The following is a 19,504-nucleotide window of genomic DNA, read 5'->3' as shown; positions in this document are numbered from 1 at the left end:
AAGAAATAATGGAATATGCAGAGTTATGTAGGGGCCGCAGTCCTGACCCTCATTGAGACAAACAAGGCTTTCTTTTTGCATACCCTCCCATATACAAAAGGTCTCAGGTGGTTTACATTATCTTCTGGCCAAGAGGCCTGTTAACATTTTTGTGGTTTTCTTCCTGGATAATTGTCTATCAACCAGAAAACTCCTTTTCCTTTCAAGTGTTTTTTCTTTACTCTGCATCACCCTCAAAGTACTAAATAAAGTTACATTCCTGTAGAACAAAGGTGCAGTGGGTTATAACAAAGAAAGTACTGAACTCAAAGATCTAGTGTTGCTAATACCAGGTCTACTACCTGTCTTTCTATATACCAACTATATCTAATAATAAAAGATATGAAAATTTGGCAGCAAGTATTGGCTCAACAAATGAAACCTTTAATCAGTCCTATTCTAATGATTTTGATTCCTCGGAAGCCCCTACATTCCTAGGATGTTTTAAGCTTCCTGTGCCTCCTGTGGTCAGGAGGCCTCAAACAATCACACGGGCAGCTGTACAAGTCCTGCAGGCAGGCTAGAAAGCCATCAGAGGGGTTTTTGGATTGAAACACTCGTATTATGCCCAGGAGATTTATTATCTAAAAGCTCTAATCTTTTCCAGGAAATGGTGGTGGGGGCACAGCCCCCTGTTAATGACAGAAGAGTAGGTGGAAAGCATAACACAGTAAAGCAGGCAGACTCTGGTCTTGGGGGGTGGATGCTCAGGAAATTCCAGGGGGAACCCCTGAAGCCAATCATGTCCTTGCGTTTTGTCAGGCTTCCTTCCGCATGACCTTGTCACAGCGGGATTCCTCACGCTGGCTCCCGGCAGCCCACCAGGCTCCCCTGTCCCTGGGATTCTCCAGGCAAGAACACTGGAGTGGGTCGCCATTTCCTTTGTGTGGTAGTTTGAGCATTCTTTGGCATTGCATCAGTTCTTCTTCTGTTCTAGCAACTCTTGGCTGCCTGGTAGCTTTAGTGGAATTTCACAAATGATACATTGTTGGGTTTCCCTGATATACAACTTTCTTTAAAAAAGAAATCTGTGCTTGTTACTTTTATATAGGTGCCAAAAGTAATCATCAGTTCTGCTGGACAGCAGATAACAGTTTGTTTTTTTTTTAATGCACTCTGTCAAAGTAATGTGCAGGGGGTAGGTTTGACTTTGTTAATCCAAACAATTTGGTTTTATGAGGTTAAATTTAGGGTTTTTTATTTTGACTTAAGAAAACTATTGTTTGTACCAGAATTACTTTTACAAATAAAAATGTCTATGTAGCGAGTTTCCTGCCAACACTGTTGGTTTCTATAGATTCTATCGATTATGTTAAACATAACTTGAGACTAAGACTTTCTTTTAAAGATTTATCATTTCTTTACAGATGATTTCAGTTCAAGATACTTTTCAGATTAATATGTTGACAAACTGTCATTGTGGGATAAACACCATGCAATCATACTGAATAATTTTACATTTAAGTATTTTTATATACGTAGTACATTGGTTTGGTTGGTTAGTCACTAAGCCATGTCTGACTCTTGTGACCTCGTGGACTGTACCCTGCCAGGTTCCTCTGTCCATGAGACTTCCCAGGCAAGAACACTGGAGTGGGTTGCCATCTCCTTCTCCAGGGAATCCTCCCAGCCCAGGGATCACACCCGTCTTGGCACTGGCAGGCACTGAGCCACCAGGGAAGCCTGTAATCATTGGTATAATGAAAAAAGCTATATTGCCTATTACATTTAACTTTAGTTTCTTACAGTTTTTACTGTGTCTTTTACATTATATAATCTAGGCAGACTATGTATGTAACTTGCTGTTTTCTTTATTGATGTATTTCTTTATTGAAGTATTGACTAATACTTCGATTCATTTTCAGAGAAAATTTCTTAATTACGCAGCTGAAAACTCTGTACTTCTCTTGGTCACTGTGTTAATAGTTCAATGTCTAAATTTGACAGTAGTCTGTGAAGAAAGCTTATAAAGCTACATTATTGTAGTCAATGTTTTTATATTTCGCTTGAGATCTATATATTTATACATACAATGTGTTTTTCATTAAAATAATGTATGAAGAGTAAAGAAGTTTTAGCAGTTTGGCCCCGCTGAAAGTAACATGGGCATCACCTGGCCCCCTTGGTGGCTTGTTGCCATGTCGGTATCGTTTGGTGGGGTACTCATCCAAACCTGGAAGTGGTGGGGGAACTCAGAAACTAAGGTACAGCTGATCCACCTGGCTGTGTGGTGGCAGCTGAGGGGGGCCTGGCATTTCCAGGGCAGCTGACAGGGCACCGGGGAGGTGGGCAGCAGGGGGGGAACCTGAGAAGGCATGTAAGACTTGCATCCATGAACACCATTTGGATTTTCCCGTGTGTGTATATCCAAGGTCTATCTACGTTTCCTTGTAGTTCTTTTATCCCTTTTTGTTTTCTACCTACACTTAGTGATGGCCACAGAAGTTGCCTCTGACTGTTTTACTAAGATAAATGATGTATTGTGCCCCCGACTCCGACCTGTCCCTCTATCAGAGTCTGACTCAAGGAACACCCAACACACAGGATCAACCTGGGTGCTAGCAATTAGTAAATATTTAATCATCACTTTTGAAACTGGTTTATGCAGGGTCTCGAAAACCAGGCTGTGTGTTTATTTGAGTGGGTCAATTTGCTGAAGGTAGATTTACAGAAAGCCACTTGCAGAATGAAAAAAATGTGTCAAAATCCAATTTGCCAAAAACAAATGCTCTAAATTACCAATTCCATGCATGCTTGAGACCTATTAAAAAGTCTTCTAAGCCTTCTCTGAGGTAAGCCAAGGAGCAGGGCAGAGCATGAGCATACAGAAATAGAGATGAACTGCAAACTCTGTTTAAGAAAAATCCCACCTGTCTTTGTACCAAATGGCAGGGGTACATGCAAAACTAATGCTCTGAAAAAAATCTAATTGGCAAACTCACTTTCAGCTGCTAGTAACAGGCACAGAAATACAAATAAAACTGGTTTTATTTCTTAATAAGCTGTCTAGAGATAGGCAGGTGCTAGTGTTGGATCAGTGGTTCAACTGCTTGAGGGTTGGCATCTCTGTGGCTCTCTTCACCCCTTCTTCCTTCATGGCTGAAAGGACGATTGCAGCTCTAGTGATCATTCTGGTGCCTGTGACAGAAGAGAGGGAAGAGGTGCCCTAGTTGTACCTATCACTTTAATCAGGGAAGCAAAAGTTTTCCCAGAGGTTCCGTGGTCAAAGCTGTGTCCCCCGGCCACCCTAGCTGCAAGACAGTCTGAGACAGTGAGCATTTAGCTTTTCCAGGGTCTTAAGTGGAGACAGATACAGGGGAAAGGGGTTGGGAATGGGTGGCAAGTCGGACCACCAATGTTATAATTAAATATAATTAACTTCTCTTTCAAAATAGGTAGCTTGTAAGTCAAGAAATGTCTATCAACAATTTTAAGGTTATAAATTAAAACTCAGTTCTAATCATGACATATTTTTAACAGATGCATTTCTGCTACATTGCTTTGCCTTTTTTTCCCCCTCCCTAACATTCTAGAGTGGGACTAAAGTCAAAATCTTTCAAGCAAAAGAGAGGAAAAAGTCAAAAGACCAACAGTGGCAAAACGCTTTCAGCCACTCCCCTGTTCACTGTCCTTCCACACCAAACAACATCTGGAAAACATTCCCACATTTGTTGGCATTCAAAAACTGATACAGCTGACCAAAGTCCATGTGGTTTCCTCTGGCTCCATTAACACTGAATATTTTTTCTTCAAAAACTGAAAATTTTCTTTGTCTCTCCATGTCCTCACTTGTACCATCAAAAGGAATATCTTCTCGATGGCGAATTAAAATTCTCTTCCAGTTTAATTTTCTGAGCCTGAAAAGAAATTTTCAGAGTAGAAAATTTGAAAATGTGTACTCTAAAGCCCTGAAAGTAGAAGTTATAAAATAGATTTATCAATGCTTTTTCCTAGAAGTAAAGAAATGTCCTTTCATCTCACATAGATTTTATTTTAATCTAGTATGATTCCAGTAATGTGTGATCAGTCATGTCTGTTTTGCAATGCTATGGACTGTTAAGCCCACCAGGCTCCTCTGTATAAGGGCTTTTCCAGGCAAGAATACTGGAGTGGGTTGCCATTTCCTCCATATCCCATCCCCAAACTCATCTACTGCTATTATGACTGCCTGGTATCAGCATTTTACAAATGTAGAAATTCCTGAATATTGACCTCTTGAAGGGGCTTGTGATTTAGGGTATCAGTAGAGAAATAAGATTCCCTAGTGGCTCAGACAGTAAAGAATCTGCCACAATGCAGGAGACCCAGATTCAGTTCCTGGGTCAGGAAGATCCCCTGGAGAAGGGAATGGCAACCCACTCCAGTATTCTTGCCTGGAGAATTCCATGGAAATGGGAGATTGGCAGGCTACAGCCCATGGGGTCACTAAGAGTCAGACATGACTGAACGACTGATACTTTCCATTTCTCACTTTCAGAGAAATAAGATTAGAAATCTTGTTCCAGAGGGTAACCACAACTTACAACATCGCTGAGAGAAGAATCAGATCCATAGAAATGGAGGGGACGGTAGACAGTGTTGTGGGCAGGGGCGGGATCTAATGTCTACCTACAGAATATCTTCTCTGTGCCGTGTCAGGTGAGAGGAGTACACTGACCAAATGTGAGTGCTATTTTAGACTAAATCCTGATATGACTTCAGGGACACAGATTTCCACATCTCTAGTATCATGTGATACATGGCACAGTGACAGATTTTTTTCCTGGGCTCCAAAATCACTGCAGATGGTGACTGCAGCCATGAAATTAAGAGACACTTACTCTTTGGAAGGAAAGCTATGACGAACCTAGATAGCATATTAAAAAGCAGAGACGTTACTTTGCCAACAAAGGTCCATCCAGTCAAAGCTATGGTTTTTCCAGTAGTCATGTATGGATGTGAGAGTTGGACCATAAAGAAAGCTAAGTGCTGAAGAACTGATGCTTTTGAACTGTGGTGTTGGAGAAGACTCTTGAGAGTCCCTTGGACTGCAAGGAGATCCAACCAGTCTATCCTAAAGGAAATCAGTCCTGAATATTCATTGGAAGGACGGATGCTGAAGCTGAAGTTCCAATACTTTGGCCAACAGATGCAAAGAACTGACTCATTGAAAAAGACCCTGATTCTGGGAAAGACTGAAGGAAGGAGGAAAAGGGGATGACAGAGGATGAAATGGTTGGATGGCATCACCAACTCTATAGACGTGAGTTTGAGTAGACTCCAGGAGTTGGTCATGGACAGGGAAGCCTGGCGTGCTGCAATCCATGGGGTCGCAAAGAGTCAGACATGACTGAGCGACTGAACTGAACTGAGTATCATGTTGTATACTGTAATAATTGACAAGGCATACAGAAGTTGTGAAAACCCTGGACTTCTCTGGTGATACAGTGGATAAGAATCCACCTGCCAGTGCAGGAGACACAGGTTTGATCGCTGCTCCAGCGAGATTCCACATATTGTGAAGCCGCTAAGCCCATGAGGCACAACTCCAGAAGCCTGCATGCTTTAGGGCCCGCAAACCACAGCTCCTGAAGCCGTCTGGCGTCTTAGAGCCAGCAAGTCACAACTCCTGAGCCCATGTGCCTAAAGCCTGTGCTCTGCTGCAAGAGAAGCCACAGTGAGAAGCCCACAGACCACAACTAGAGAGCAGTGCCCACTCGCTGTAAGAGGAGAGAAAGCCCGCACATAGCAACGAAGGCTTAGCACAACAACAAAAAAGGTGGTGATAGCCAACCTTGACCAGAATTCTTCACAGGCACTCTGTGGGCCTTCCACACAAACAACACCAGGTTTCCCAGGCATGCTAAACCCAGAGAGGGAAAGCTCCTTTGCCCACTCAAGAATATTCTTTCTTTTGTATTTGTTGTAGATGTGATGGCTGTAGATCCAGAGCCTTGTGAGAACGTGGTCGCCTGGCTGGACTGTACTTCCTGGAGCAGGGGACGGGGTGACGTCTTTGCTGATGTAGCCAGAAGCATGTTCTCGAACCCACTCTGTGGCATTCAGTATACAGACATCTCCGAGACAGTTCTTTTGTAGGTATGCAGTCAGATCCGTATTCAGCTGAGCCTGCTCGGATCTACTTAATAATTCTGACCTGATGGAAAAGATATGGGATTAAACATTAAATCAATTTTCTCAGAACAAACTTGAGAAGTGCTTTTGTTCTCAGATTAGTTTTGACCTCTGAAGTTGGCCAGGGTCTGTAACGTACCTGACAGTAATTTCAGGCAGAACTGCAGGGTATTTAAAAGGAAGAATACAGGCCAGAGAAAACATCACCTGATTAAAGAAAGAGAGAGAGAGAAAAATTGCCCTAAGTGCTGTTTTAAGTTGAGACATATTTCAATGCTTCCAAAAGTAACACTGAATTACCATTGCTTCCTCAGATACGTCCAGATTCACACTGATTGTAAAGTAAACTTTTGAAGATCGTCCTTCCATGGTCCTCTTTTCAATGCACTCTTTCAGTTCTGCTAAAGCCAGCTGGTCATTCATGATGAGCTCGTTCTCACCGGGGAACATACTGGCCAGCAGGTCCAACTCAGAGAGCTGGGCCTCTGCCTGGTCAATCTCAGTCATTTCGGGGTACCTGGAAGTTTCTAAGAAGGTAAGGATAAGAGAGACATTTATAAATACAATCTTGGGAGAACTCAACATCGGTACATATTGAACATGGGTACTTACTGAAAATCTTAATAAAATATGACATTTAATCAGAATACCTTCTGTGTTACTTTCAGGTGTAATATACTAAGGATCAAAAGGGGTTTCCCTGGTAGCCCACATGGTGAAGAATCTGCCTGCAATGCAGGAGACCCAGGTTTGATCCTTGGGTCAGGAAGATCCCCTGGAGAAAGGAATAGCAATCTACGCCAGTATTCTTGCCTGGGAAATCCCATGGATAGAGGAGCCTGGCGGGCTACAGTCCATGAGGTGGCAAAAAGCTGGATGTGACTGAAGGACTAAACCACCACCAGTGATCCAAACTACAGGACAACCCAATGACAGTGGTAAAACTCCAAAGAAACCCAGGCACCAGATTTCTCTATAGATAGTTGATGTGGCGTCTTGAGATACCACAATGAGCAATTACATGGAAGTAAACTAATTGTGTAGTCAAAAGTCATATCGATGATATAACCAGGAAAGAGGCTCTGACTGGTTACCTTGGAAACTCAGAATGAAAAGAATAAGGAAGAAAGTTAGATGTGTGGTCATTTTTTTCTCTTAATATTCATTAGTTTTTAAAAAACAGAAGAATGTGAAAAACAGAAAATAAAGGCTAATTATCCCATAGCTCAAGTAACACATGTCAACAACAGCAAAAAGTTACAAGATTATAAAATTCAAATGACGGAGAAAGGTTAAAAGTGAAGACACAGTTTGCTGCTGGTGATTGCTTCCCCTAGCTAAGCCCCCTATCCAAGGCAGAGATTTTGGTGTTTCAGAAACATTTTAGGCATTACACATATACCATGGTGGTATAATGTGTAAATATATGTAGAGAATGAAATATATCATTAAAATGTATCTAGAAGGGGTGATATTTACAAATCTTTTGTCCTTACTTCCTAACTCTCTCCCCACCAAATATATTTTGGAGATCTATTCACTGAAAATTTGAGATACCAAGGGAACATTTCATGCAGAGATGGGCTCGATAAAGGACAGAAATGGTATGGACCTAACAGAAGCAGAAGATATTAAGAAGAGGTGGCAAGAATACACGGAAGAACTGTACAAAAAAGATCTTCATGACCAAGATAATCATGATGATGTGATCACTCATCTAGAGCCAGACATCTTGGAATGTGAAGTCAAGTGGGCCTTAGAAAGCATCACTATGAACAAAGCTAGTGGAGGTGACGGAATTCCAGTTGAGCTGTTTCAAATCCTGAAAGATGATGCTCTTAAAGTGCTGCACTCAATATGCCAGCAATTTGGAAAACTCAGCAGTGGCCACAGGACTGGAAAAGGTCAGTTTTCATTCCAATCCCAAAGAAAGGCAATGCCAAAGAATGCTCACACTACCACACAATTGCACTCATCTCACATGCTAGTAAAGTAATGCTCAAAATTCTCCAAGCCAGGCTTCAGCAATACGTGAACTGTGAACTCCCTGATGTTCAAGCTGGTTTTAGAAAAGGCAGAGGAACCAGAGATCCAATTGCCAACATCCGCTAGATCATGGAAAAAGCAAGAGAGTTCCAGAAAAACATCTATTTCTGCTTGATTGACTATGCCAAAGCCTTTGACTGTGTCGATCACAAGAAACTGTGGAAAATTCAGAAAGAGATGGGAATACCAGACCACCTGGCCTGGCTCTTGAGAAATCTGTATGCAGGTCAGGAAGCAACAGTTAGAACTGGACATGGAACAACAGACTGGTTCCAAATAGGAAAAGGAGTACGTCAAGGCTGTATATTGTCACCCTGCTTATTTAACTTCTATGCAGAGTACATCATGAGAAACGCTGGACTGGAAGAAACACAAGCTGGAATCAAGACTGCCGGGAGAAATACCAATAACCTCAGATATGCAGATGACACCACTCTTATGGCAGAAAGTGAAGAGGAGCTAAAAAGCCTCTTGATGAAAGTAAAAGAGGAGAGTGAAAAAGTTGGCTTAAAGTTCAACATTCAGAAAACGAAGATCATGGCATCTGGTCCCATCACTTCATGGGAAATAGATGGGGAAACAGTGGAAACAGTGTCAGACTTCATTTTTCTGGGCTCCAAAATCACTGCAGATGGTGACTGCAGCCATGAAATTAAAAGATGCTTACTCCTTGGAAGAAAAGTTATGACCAACCTAGATAGTATATTCAAAAGCAGAGACATTACTTTGCCAACTAAGGTCCGTCTAGTCAAGGCTATGGTTTTTCCAGTGGTCATGTATGCATGTGAGAGTTGGACTGGGAAGAAGGCTGAGCGCCAAAGAATTGATGCTTTTGAACTGTGGTGTTGGAGAAGACTCTTGCGAGTCCCTTGGACTGCAAGGAGATCCAACCAGTCCATTCTGAAGGAGATCAACCCTGGAATTTCTTTGGAAGGAATGATGCTAAAGCTGAAACTCCAGTACTTTGGCCACCTCATGTAAAGAGTTGACTCATTGGAAAAGACTCTGATGCTGGGAGGGATTGGAGGCAGGAGGAGAAGGGGACGACCGAGGATGAGATGGCTGGATGGCATCACGGACTCAATGGACGTGAGTCTAAGTGAACTCCGGGAGTTGGTGATGGACAGGGAGGCCTGGCGTGCTGCGATTCATGGGGTCGCAAAGAGTCGGACACGATTGAGCGACTGAACTGAACTGATCTGAACTGATTCACTGTCAGCACATAGATTGATTTATCTCATTCTTTCTGGTGGTTGACTCATAGTGAATCAGATAGATACGTCATAATTTATTGCATTCCATATCTACTGATGGGCACTGGGTTTTTTCCCACAGTTTTGCTATTACGAACACTTCTATAATGGAACTTTATGAATACACACACATACAAACACACACAGTTTGGTGAGCTGTGAATAATATATACACAAGAGTAAGTTTGCAGAGGTGGCTGATTCGTACAGCATTTTACAAGTTTGGATATTGTCAAGTTGCCTTCCAGAAAAGTTGCTACATGGAAGTTTAAAATTTTCACACAGTCCCCTGCTTTAAGAAAAATTCTTGGTATATAGTCTTTATATGATGTTCTGTGTCTGTGTGAGCCATTCATTCGTTTTTACTTTTAAGGAGGCAGACTCACCAGCCTTTTCTTTTACAGCTTTTGGACTTTGAATCTTCATTGGAAAAGAGTCTTCCCCACTCCAAGGTTATAAAGATTACAAGATGCTAACCAAAATAGGATTTTAAAACATTTTTTAGAATTTGATAACTTGATTTTCATTTGCAAGAAAGTGCAGGGCCATCTAATAAAACATGGAGGCTGAGCACATGTATTTATTTCTCTTTCTCTCTTTTCCCTCCATTAAAATTAGAGTAAAGGAATAGATTCTTACATATACAGGGACAGAAATGACAGATAAATGCTATCAACAAAATACGGGAAGATGGAAAGGGGTGAATGAGTCACAGCTAACTTAGATTTCAGCTTTTTTTCCTTTATTAACTGCTTGGTCGGGTGGGGAAGGGAACTGCAGAACTTCAGAAGGGCTCAGAACTGTCAACACCAGCTACTTTGGAAAGTTGCTCTGTGTATGCCGCAGAAAACATGAATTTGTTGAAACTCTAGAGTCTAGACTTTAGACTCTCTTTCAGGGTTTCTTAATATTGGCACTACATATCTGATGGCTGAATCACAAATTATAAGACTGTTGTTCTAAATGTATGTAGAAGAAAAATTTAAGATTATTATATCGTTGAATTAAAAGTGACATAAGGTTTCTGTATTTTACTGACACTGGTAAAATATGACACCAGCAGACTATAATGGGTTGCTGCTTCTTCGTGTCAAGTCTGGGATATTTGAGGCAAAAAAAAAAATATCCAAAGGAGTGATCATCACGTCCTTCCTTGGGTCCTGAGGTCCTTCACTGATCTGCCAACCTCTCTCCACCTTTCAGAATATTGTTCTCCTTTATATATATATATATATATATATATCATGATTCTTTTGGGGAAGACTAGGAAAAATATCCTGAAAAGTGGAAGTCCCTCTAACATAATATTTTTAATTTATCAAGTTGGCATTAAAAAAAAAGAAAAAGGGGGAAACGTTGTTATAAGGAAAGCTGATTTAAAAATGCCAATCTTATGAAACTGCCCTAAAGAAAAACCGACGCATAAAACTGTGTTTCTAAGGATGGTCACTGTTAATAATAAGAAAAAAAATCAGAAATGGCTTAATTGTTCAGCAACAGAACAGGAGTTAAGTAAATACATAGGCATATCTTGGAGATACTGCAGGTTTAATTCTAGACCAACATAATAATGTGAGTATCACAATGAAGTGAATGACACAAATATTTTGATTTCCCATTGCATATAAGTTATGTTTATACTACACTGTATTCTGTTAAGTATGCAATAGAAATATGTCTAAAAAAAAAACAACATACGTACCTTAATGATAATCTTTTTGTAATAATGACATCAAAGATCACTGGTTACAGATCACGATAACCAATTTGGTAATAATGAAAAGTTTGAAATATTGGGAGAATTACCAAAATGTGAGAGAGAGACACAAAGGGAGCAAATGCTGTGGGAAAAATACCACCAGGAGATGTGCTCAAGTTACAACAAACCTTCAATTTGTAAAAAACAAAAAACACACTATCTGCAAAGTGCAATAAAATGAGATATGCCTGTACACCCTGTATACCCAAACAGTAGAAGATTATGAAATAACTTAAAAAATGGATATTCACATTGATGTTCATGATGTATGGTTACTTAAAATAGTAGACTATAAAAATAAAAAATAAATGAAAATAGGTTGTAGAACAATATAAATAATCAATAAATAATATTACTATTCCTTCTTACCATCACACATACACGAAAAAAAAATCACAAAGAGAATTCACAAAACTACTAACAGTTGGCTAATGTGGGTTGACAGAAGAAGAGAAGGATTTTCATCTTTTAATTTGTATGCTTCTATATTGCTTGAAGTTCATGATTAGCATGTAGTACCTCTAAATTCACTAGAAAGGAATAAGAGTTATGCTTATGAATGGAAAACTGAATCGCACTGATACAGAGAAAACATGGCTTACCTTCTCAACGAGAATTTACTCTGGGGAATCAAACACCATTATTTCAGTTGGTGGTGTCTTCATGGACTTTCTTTTCATCTTTGGTAAAGGTTGATTGGGCAGCTATTATCTGTAGAGCTTCATCCTTCATTCCTTCCTGGAACTATTTAGGTTGAAGATCAGGACTTATATCTAATAAAACATAGAACAGTGAAGGTAAAAAGGCCAAGTGTTCAGTGACCAGTATTATCACAAGGATTAAAATGAGGGCATGATCAATAAAATGGGTCATCAAAAAAAGATTTGAGGAAGGTGGCACGATTTGAGTTGAGCCTTAAAGGAAGGGTAAGACTTAGACAAGGGAGGAGGAGGCCTAACGTGCCGAGGGAAGAAAGGTGTGCAGGGCAAGAAAGCACAAGAGAAACAGCATGGACCTGAACCTGTCCCTTCTTCACAAGTCCAGCTGCCCAGGTGTAATTCAGGGATTCATCATTTGGAATATTTTCCCTTATGCTACTTACTGTTTGTCCTCTAAACCCATTCTTGGTCCTTCTTTACCCTTCCCTGGACTCTGGACAGCTGACCTCCACAGCCTATTGCACCCAAATCTTCTGCATTTCTTGTGGTTGGCCAGTGCTCTGGCTGGAAGTGGGAGGATGAGAGGAGAAAGAAGCCAGGGTATTTCTTCATTATTCTTTCCCTGCTTTGGTGGGATTCTGACAATGACCTATGACCAAGCTCCTGCAGGCAGCCCTTCACTTCTTTAGCTCCAGTAGAACTTTCAGCCTAGAGAAAGTCATGGTTCCTTTAAATCTGGCCATACCTTGGGACTTCCCCTGGTGGTCTAGTGGTTAAGACTCTGTGTTTCCACTGCAGGGGGTGTACGCTTGATCCCTGGTCAGGGAACTAAGATCTCCGTGTACCGTGCTGCTGCTGCTGCTAAGTCGCTTCAGTCGTGTCCAACTCTGTGCGACCCCGTGGACGGCAGCCCACCAGGCTGCCCTGTCCCTGGAATTCTCGTCAAGAACACTGGAGTGGGTTGCCATTTCCTTCTCCAAAGCATGAAAGTGAAAAGTGAAAGTGAGGTCGCTCAGTCGTGTCCGACTCTTCATGACCCCATAGACTGCAGCCTACCAGGCTCCTCTGTCCATGGGATTTTCTAGGCAAGAGTACTGGAGTGGGGTGCCATTGCTTTCTCCGCTTGTACCATGTGGTAAGGCCAAAAGATATATATGTAGGGGTGTGTGTGTGTGTGTGTGTCTGTGTGCACTTAGTCGCTCAGTCATGTCTGACTCTTTGTGACCCCATGGACTGTGGCCCACCAGGCTCCTTTGTCCATGGAATTTTCCATGCAAGAATAGTGGAGTGGGTTGCCATTCCCTTCTCCAGGGGATGTATGTATACACACACACATATATCTTCAGAATATATATATGTGTATATATATATCTTCAGAAATATTTAAAATCCCTGGACTATTAGAATTCCTTATCTTTTCTAGTCCTGTTGGAGTTGGGGAACTAGGAAACAACTTAGATGGTTATTAGAGGAGGTGAATTTACTTTGGTTTTTATCATAGTGTTTAAGTATACTCTGTTGCCACACTGCCAAGATGCAACTCCTGGCTCTGCCACTTACCAACTGTGTGACCTGAGGCAGGTGGCTTAATTTTCTGTGCCTTACTCTTCCCATCTCCAGAACGGGAATGACAGGGCTGCTGTAAGTTATTAAATGAGGATGTGTGGGAAGTACTTAAAATGATGCCTGGCAACAGAGCAAGTGCCATAAAGAGCTTGCTATTTTTATATTCAATCAACAAATATTTCTTGGGTACCTATTGTATGTCAAGCACTAAGACTGTAATGATGGACTAAAGTAACAAAAACAAAAAAAATCTCTGCTGTCAGAGATTTAACCTAGTGGGAGCAGCCTATGATAACAGAACACACACACACACATTGCCATGCCCTCTTCCTGGGGATCTTCCCAACCCAGGGATTGAACACACGTCTCCTGCAGCTCCTGCACTGCAGGCTGATCCTTTACCACTGAGGCACTGGGGAAGCACTTCATACACCGCTCCCCTGCACCCCACATATACGTCCAGTGAATAACTGTTATGAAGAAGGTAAATAAGATAAGGTGCAAGTTGCTGGGGGTGGTTCAATTATACACAGGCTGGCCAGGGACAGCCTTTTTGCTAAGGTGACTGCGGGGGAACGAGACTTGAAGGCACTGAAGAAGAAAGCCATGTGTTGAAATGAGCAACAAGTCTTCCAGGCAAAAGGAACAGCATGTCCATAGCCCAGGAAGCAGGCTGATGCTACACCAGGTGGCTGGAGCAGTGAGTCAGGGGCAGGGTTTTAGGACAAAACGTTAGAGAGGAAATCAGGGGCAGTCATGTTGGAAATTAGGGAATGGCTAGGATTTAGGATTTTTTAAAAAGATATATTTATTATGTATTCGGCTCTGCCAGGTCTTAGTTGCAGCACTGGGGATCTTGCAGCATTCGACCACCGGGGAAGTCCCAGGATTTGGGGTTTTATCCTGACTGATATGGAAGGCCACTGAAGGGGTCTGACTTATCAAAGGCTCACACTGCTGGGAAGAAGGATGGAAGCAGAGTTAGCAGGCAGGCACTACAATGATAGAAGGAGAGATGATGGTGACTTGGATAGTGGTAGTGGATATGGTAGTGGAGGTGGGGAGCAACTGTTCGTGTTCTAGACATGTATTAAGAGTAGACCAACAGGATCATGGATGAATTATATGTGATATGTAAGAATAACTCCGAGGCTTCCAGAAAACTGCAAGAACGGACCTGCCATTTACTTGGATGGGGAAGATGGTGTAAATCTGAAGGTTGGTCTTAGACAGACTAGGTAATGAAATGTCTGTCAAGCCACCTAGTAAGTAGAGACGTCCAGCAGGCAGCTAGATGAACAACTATGGCGTTTATAAGAGATTTGGCTGAAGATGTAATTTAGGGAGTACTGAGCATTTCTCTAAAAGCACGTTTGTTTAGTTAGTCCGGGAGTGAGTTAATTTGGGAACAGGCCTCACTGAGTTTGGAGGTTTGGGTCTCAGCGACGTATGGCTGGACAGCTACCGGAGTGATGTCACAAATAAATGATTTGTCTAGTTATTTTCGTAGACGAGGTTTCAGTCCCAGAAACACCTTGAACAGGATTTTCTGACTCAAGGTTTTAGTGAATATCACTGTAAGAACGCAGAATGACACGAGCTTCCTTTCTTTTTCCCTTGCAGTTTTTTTCTTTTTTATTTTGACTACTGTTTTTTTTAAAGGACTTGGTTGTCCAAGTTCTAACTTACTCAGAAAGTTTCCCCTGGCCCCTATCCTAACGACAGACCATGTTCAGGATGTGTGTGGGGTGTGTGTGTTTGAGGGAGGGGGCGGCGCGGCGCGGTGTAGAGGAGACGAGGGTGCGCGGGGCCAGGAAACACGAAGCTAGTTCTAACCAATGAGCGGCGATAAGTTAGTGGGAAGGCGGGGCCACCAGGTCGCCGAGTTACCGAGCGGTGGACTGGGCCGCCGCAGCATAGGAACTCCCGGTCCGCAGGTGGAGAGAAGACTCACCTCGAGCCATGCACCCACTCAGTGCTGTAACCCCGCGTTTCCTGGTTGCATAAACGGCTCGATTCTTATTCGGAGACACCCTCAAGGATCCCAGGCTAGCGAACCGGAAGCCGACAAACAACCTTCGTCCCGCCGCCTCTAGAGCGTGAGACACCGCCCTCCCGGCCGGGCGCATGCGCGATCTCAAGCCCGCGCGTCCCGGAAGTCGGAGGTGATAAAACCGGGATCCCTGGGCCCGGCTTCGTTTCTGTCAGCCGGATAGTTTTTGTTCTTCCCTATTCGTGTTTCCCAGCTGCTGCCACTGTCGGTGAGAAGCATGGCCGGCAAGTTTCCTGGGTCAGGATATGGTCCACCGAAGCATCGCCCCTCAAATTCGAACTTGTGGCGGAGTCCTTCGGGGATCTTGGTATAACGCAGATGGGATTCGGAAGGTAGCCTTGGAGTCCCACGTTTTGCATTCCTAAGATCTTCCCAGGTAGTAGCGGTCCTGGCCCCTGAACGACGCTGAGTAGCAAGGCAGTAGGGACAGGTGAGCGTGGATGGTGGCCGTGGCGACCCTAGGAAGGACCCTGTGCCAACACAGAAATTTATCGCCACGGATCAAGGACAGTTTTAAGCTGACTCCCCAACACGAGAGTAATTAAAAGATGTTTTTCTTAACCAACTAAATACACGCAATGTACCTTTTCCTCTATGTTACATATTCATTGTAGAAATCTCATAAGATTTATCGCCTGATATTGGGTCTTTCCTGGCTGCTCAAACCGCAAAGAATTTACCTGCAATGCGGGAGACCGGAGTTTGATCCCTGGGCTGGGAAGATGCCCTGGAGGAGGGCTTGGCAACCAGCTCCAGTATTCTTGCTTGGAGAAACCACATAGACAGAGATGCTTGGCGGGCTACAGTCCATGAGGTCGCAGAGTCGGACACGACTGAGCGACTAAGCCCAGTACAGCACAAGCTGGTATTAATATTAGGTACTATCATTGCTATTTTTTTTTTTCTTTTTAAGATGTGTTTAAAGGTCTTCATAGCTTCATCTTTTACATGGTGTTTTCTGAGCATTTTTCAGTGTCATAATCTTTCTCCAACTTTTATGGAACATTTCAAGCATTACAGCAAAGTTGAGAGAATTTCAAGTGAAGCAATTCACAAAGAAAGGAGAAGGAGGAAGTTGATTTTGCTCCCCAAAGGATTTTTGGAATGTCTGAAGACGTTTTGAGTTGTCACAACTGGAAGGGTGTGTGCTTTGGGTACCTAATAGGTAGAATCCAGAGATACTTAGCAGGGTGCACCAGGGTACACCAGGGTATCCCCCCTACAAAAAATTTGCTGGTCTAAAATGCTGGTAGTGCTAAGGTTAAGAAACTGACCTCAACAATGCCTAACTAGCTTTGTCATAAATCTAATTCAGCCATCCCATCTCTTATGCCTTTCAAAGTAAGCTGCAGACATTAGTCTACTTTTAAGTACTTAAGCATACATAACATTAGGATTTCAATTATGTAGGGTTTTTTTAAGTAAAAAGGAAATATATATCTTAAATGTATATTTGCTGAGTTTTGACAAATTCATACACCTTGGTAACTCAAATCCTATTAAAATGTAGAACATTACAGCACCCCAGAAAATTCTTTCAGATTCCTTCCCAGTCAGTCCTCAAGGAACTCAACAGGCAACTAATAGTCTTTTTATTTTTTTCCTCCACACCATAATTAGTTTTGCCTGTTCTAGAACTTAATACGGGGAAGACAATGGCACCCCACTCCAGTACTCTTGCCTGGAAAATCCCATGTATGGAGGAGCCTGATGCCCTGCAGTCCATGGGGTTGCTAAGAGTCGGACACGACTGAAGCGACTTAGCAGCAGCAGCAGAACTTAATAGAGATGGAATTATCCAGTAGGTACCTTTGTGTAAGGCTTCATTGTGTGTATCCATGTTCTTGTGTGTATCAGTAATTTCTTTTATTCCTTAGCTGTATCTACTCAGTGACTATACCTCAGTTCTTCCATTCCTCTTTTGATGGAGACATGGGCTGTCTGCAGTTTTTTGGCTATTATGAGTAAGGTGTGAATAGTCAAGTACCAACATTTCTCATGACTGAAATTTCTTCAGTAAGTATTAAGCATTGTGTTCCAAATACTTCTAGGTTCTAGAGATATAGCCAGGAGATATAGAAGAAGACAAAGATGCCCCCATCTCAGAGAGCTTAGGTCTGCTTGTTTCTGGGGCAGGGGAGAAAGGAAATGGCACCCTACTCCAGTATTCTTGCCTGGAAATCCCACAGGAGGCTGGCGGGCTACAGTCCATGGGGTCGCAAAGAGTCAAGACTGAGTAACACACACACATAAGGTCAGGGTGGTGGGGCAGGGGGTAAATACATAGGTAACTATGAAACAAAGATACCAGGTTGTGATAAATGCTGGGTAGAGAAGTAAAATCAGGTGATGTGAGCGATAGGGTAGCCATGTTACCTATGTTTTTCAGCCAATTTCTTTACGTGAAAGTGACTTTTAAAGTGTGAACAGGATTAAAAGCTCAAAAGTGAATGGCATTCTAGGTGTGGTACAATGGCCCTAAGCCCATTTTAGAAAAGAGGAAAAAAAAAAAAGGCCTTTGTGCTAAATAATGAAAACTTAAAAAATTATATAAGCAGTATAGAGCAGGAGAGCCGTTTACCCCCCAAATTTAACCATCATTACTCTGGCCAATTCGACAGGTTAGGGTGCCGCTTTCTTAACCTACTTTTATCAGATTACTAATAACGATAACTATTTATTCATATCATGTTTTTATTGTGAATTACCTGTTTATATCCTTTACCTGCTTTTCTATTGGGACCTGCATCTTTTCCCCTAGCGATTATTGTGTCTTCTGCATAGGACTAAACTCCAAGGCGACGAAAGCCTATGTTTATTTCACTTTACAGAGGGCTTGGCACTTAACCTATTTCTAACGCATAAACAGTAAATATTTGTAAATTTTACTTTGTCAGCAAGGTTATTTCCAGACTATATACTCAATTTTAGAAGTCCGGCTGGTCAGAATTCGGGAAAATGAGTAAAATTTAAATGTCCCCCTTCAAATGTGATGTGTTTGAGTAAGGTAACCATCCAGGAGACTACAAATGTCTGACCACCCCCAGGTACCAATACTTTAGAACTGTTTACCCAGAGTCGCTCAGTCGTGTCCGACTCTTGGACTGTAGCCCACCAGGCCCCTCTGTCCATGGGATTCTCCAGGCAAGAATACTGAAGTGGGTTGCCATTTCCTTCTCCAGGGAATCTTCCCAACCCAGGGATCGAGCACAGGTGTTCTTGCCTGGAAAATTTTATGGACGAAAGGAACCTGATGAACTGCAGTCCACGGAGTCGCAAAGAGTCCGCAGGACTGAGCGCACATGTACCTAATTACCGGAAGCGCCGGGGGCGGGGGGGGGGGGGGAATAAAAATCATTGACAGCCAGGTCAATCGCAAGCCACCGCGTCCAGACTTCCGGCGCGAGTCCCGCGCAGGCGCCGATTAACTAGCATCAGTGCCGCCGGGCCCAAGGGGCACAGCCGCTTCCCATAATGCCGCGTACCGGAAGTTGTTGCTTTCCAGGGGTCACGCTGGCTTCGGCTCTGTCGCTTTCAATTCGTCACCGGGGAGGAAGACGGAGCAGGCTGCCCGGCCCGAGGGCCCACTAGGGGATGCAGCAATGGGCGCTGTCGCCGTGGGTGAGTTCCGCTCCCACTGCCTTCGCAGTCACCACTCGCATGACTTCCTCCGCACCCGGGAGCCCGAATTTTCCTGCCCCGACCTCGTTCTCTCCTCGAAGGCCCCTCTGCCTTTAAGCACGTTACCTGGCCTCGGCCCAGTACCGCGTTCTCATTGGCCTCACGTCCTGTCAGTTCCAGGAGCTGACCAATGAGTTGTCGGTGCTGGCGCCCTCCTCGACCCAGTGGACCCCGAGGTTCCCCCCGTGGGTGCGGAGCAGTTGGAAGGGAAGGGGAGGTGTGGCGGACTTCGTGCGGCCGAGGACTCTTCTTACGAGTTGGCGCTGAGTTTGCCGCCGTGTTCGCTTGTTGGTTATTAGGACAGGCAGGAGCTGTCGTCTAGACGATTCAGTGC

General features: G+C 43.1%; 1 protein-coding gene across 1 annotated transcript; it reads right to left on the bottom strand.

The window, feature by feature from the left end:
• Positions 1–2,668: 2,668 nt before the first annotated feature.
• Positions 2,669–15,525, bottom strand: RWDD2B (RWD domain containing 2B). Its single transcript, XM_052639297.1, has 6 exons — positions 15,391–15,525; positions 11,814–11,984; positions 6,454–6,680; positions 6,293–6,360; positions 5,813–6,175; positions 2,669–3,896 (listed from the first exon to the last, which is right to left on the bottom strand). The coding sequence occupies exons 3-6, from the start codon at positions 6,658–6,660 to the stop codon at positions 3,662–3,664; spliced, it is 873 nt and encodes a 290-aa protein (XP_052495257.1). The 5' UTR covers positions 6,661–6,680; positions 11,814–11,984; positions 15,391–15,525; the 3' UTR covers positions 2,669–3,661.
• Positions 15,526–19,504: the final 3,979 nt, after the last annotated feature.

Source organism: Budorcas taxicolor, chromosome 1 (genome assembly GCF_023091745.1).
Source record: "Budorcas taxicolor isolate Tak-1 chromosome 1, Takin1.1, whole genome shotgun sequence".
In the NCBI taxonomy this organism is placed as follows: domain Eukaryota; kingdom Metazoa; phylum Chordata; class Mammalia; order Artiodactyla; family Bovidae; genus Budorcas; species Budorcas taxicolor.
The sequence above is the reverse complement of the archived record's forward strand: the minus strand, read 5'-3'. Positions and strand labels throughout refer to the sequence as shown.

Excerpts from the sequence above, each read along its gene's own strand:
- RWDD2B (XM_052639297.1), bottom strand. The coding sequence starts at position 6,660 with ATGACTGAGATTGACCAGGCAGAGGCCCAGCTCTCTGAGTTGGACCTG. Across the intron at positions 6,361-6,453 it reads ACGTATCTGAGGAAGCAATG|GTGATGTTTTCTCTGGCCTG; the intron begins GTAATTCAGTGT and ends TTCTTTAATCAG. Across the intron at positions 6,176-6,292 it reads CTGCCTGAAATTACTGTCAG|GTCAGAATTATTAAGTAGAT; the intron begins GTACGTTACAGA and ends CTTTTCCATCAG.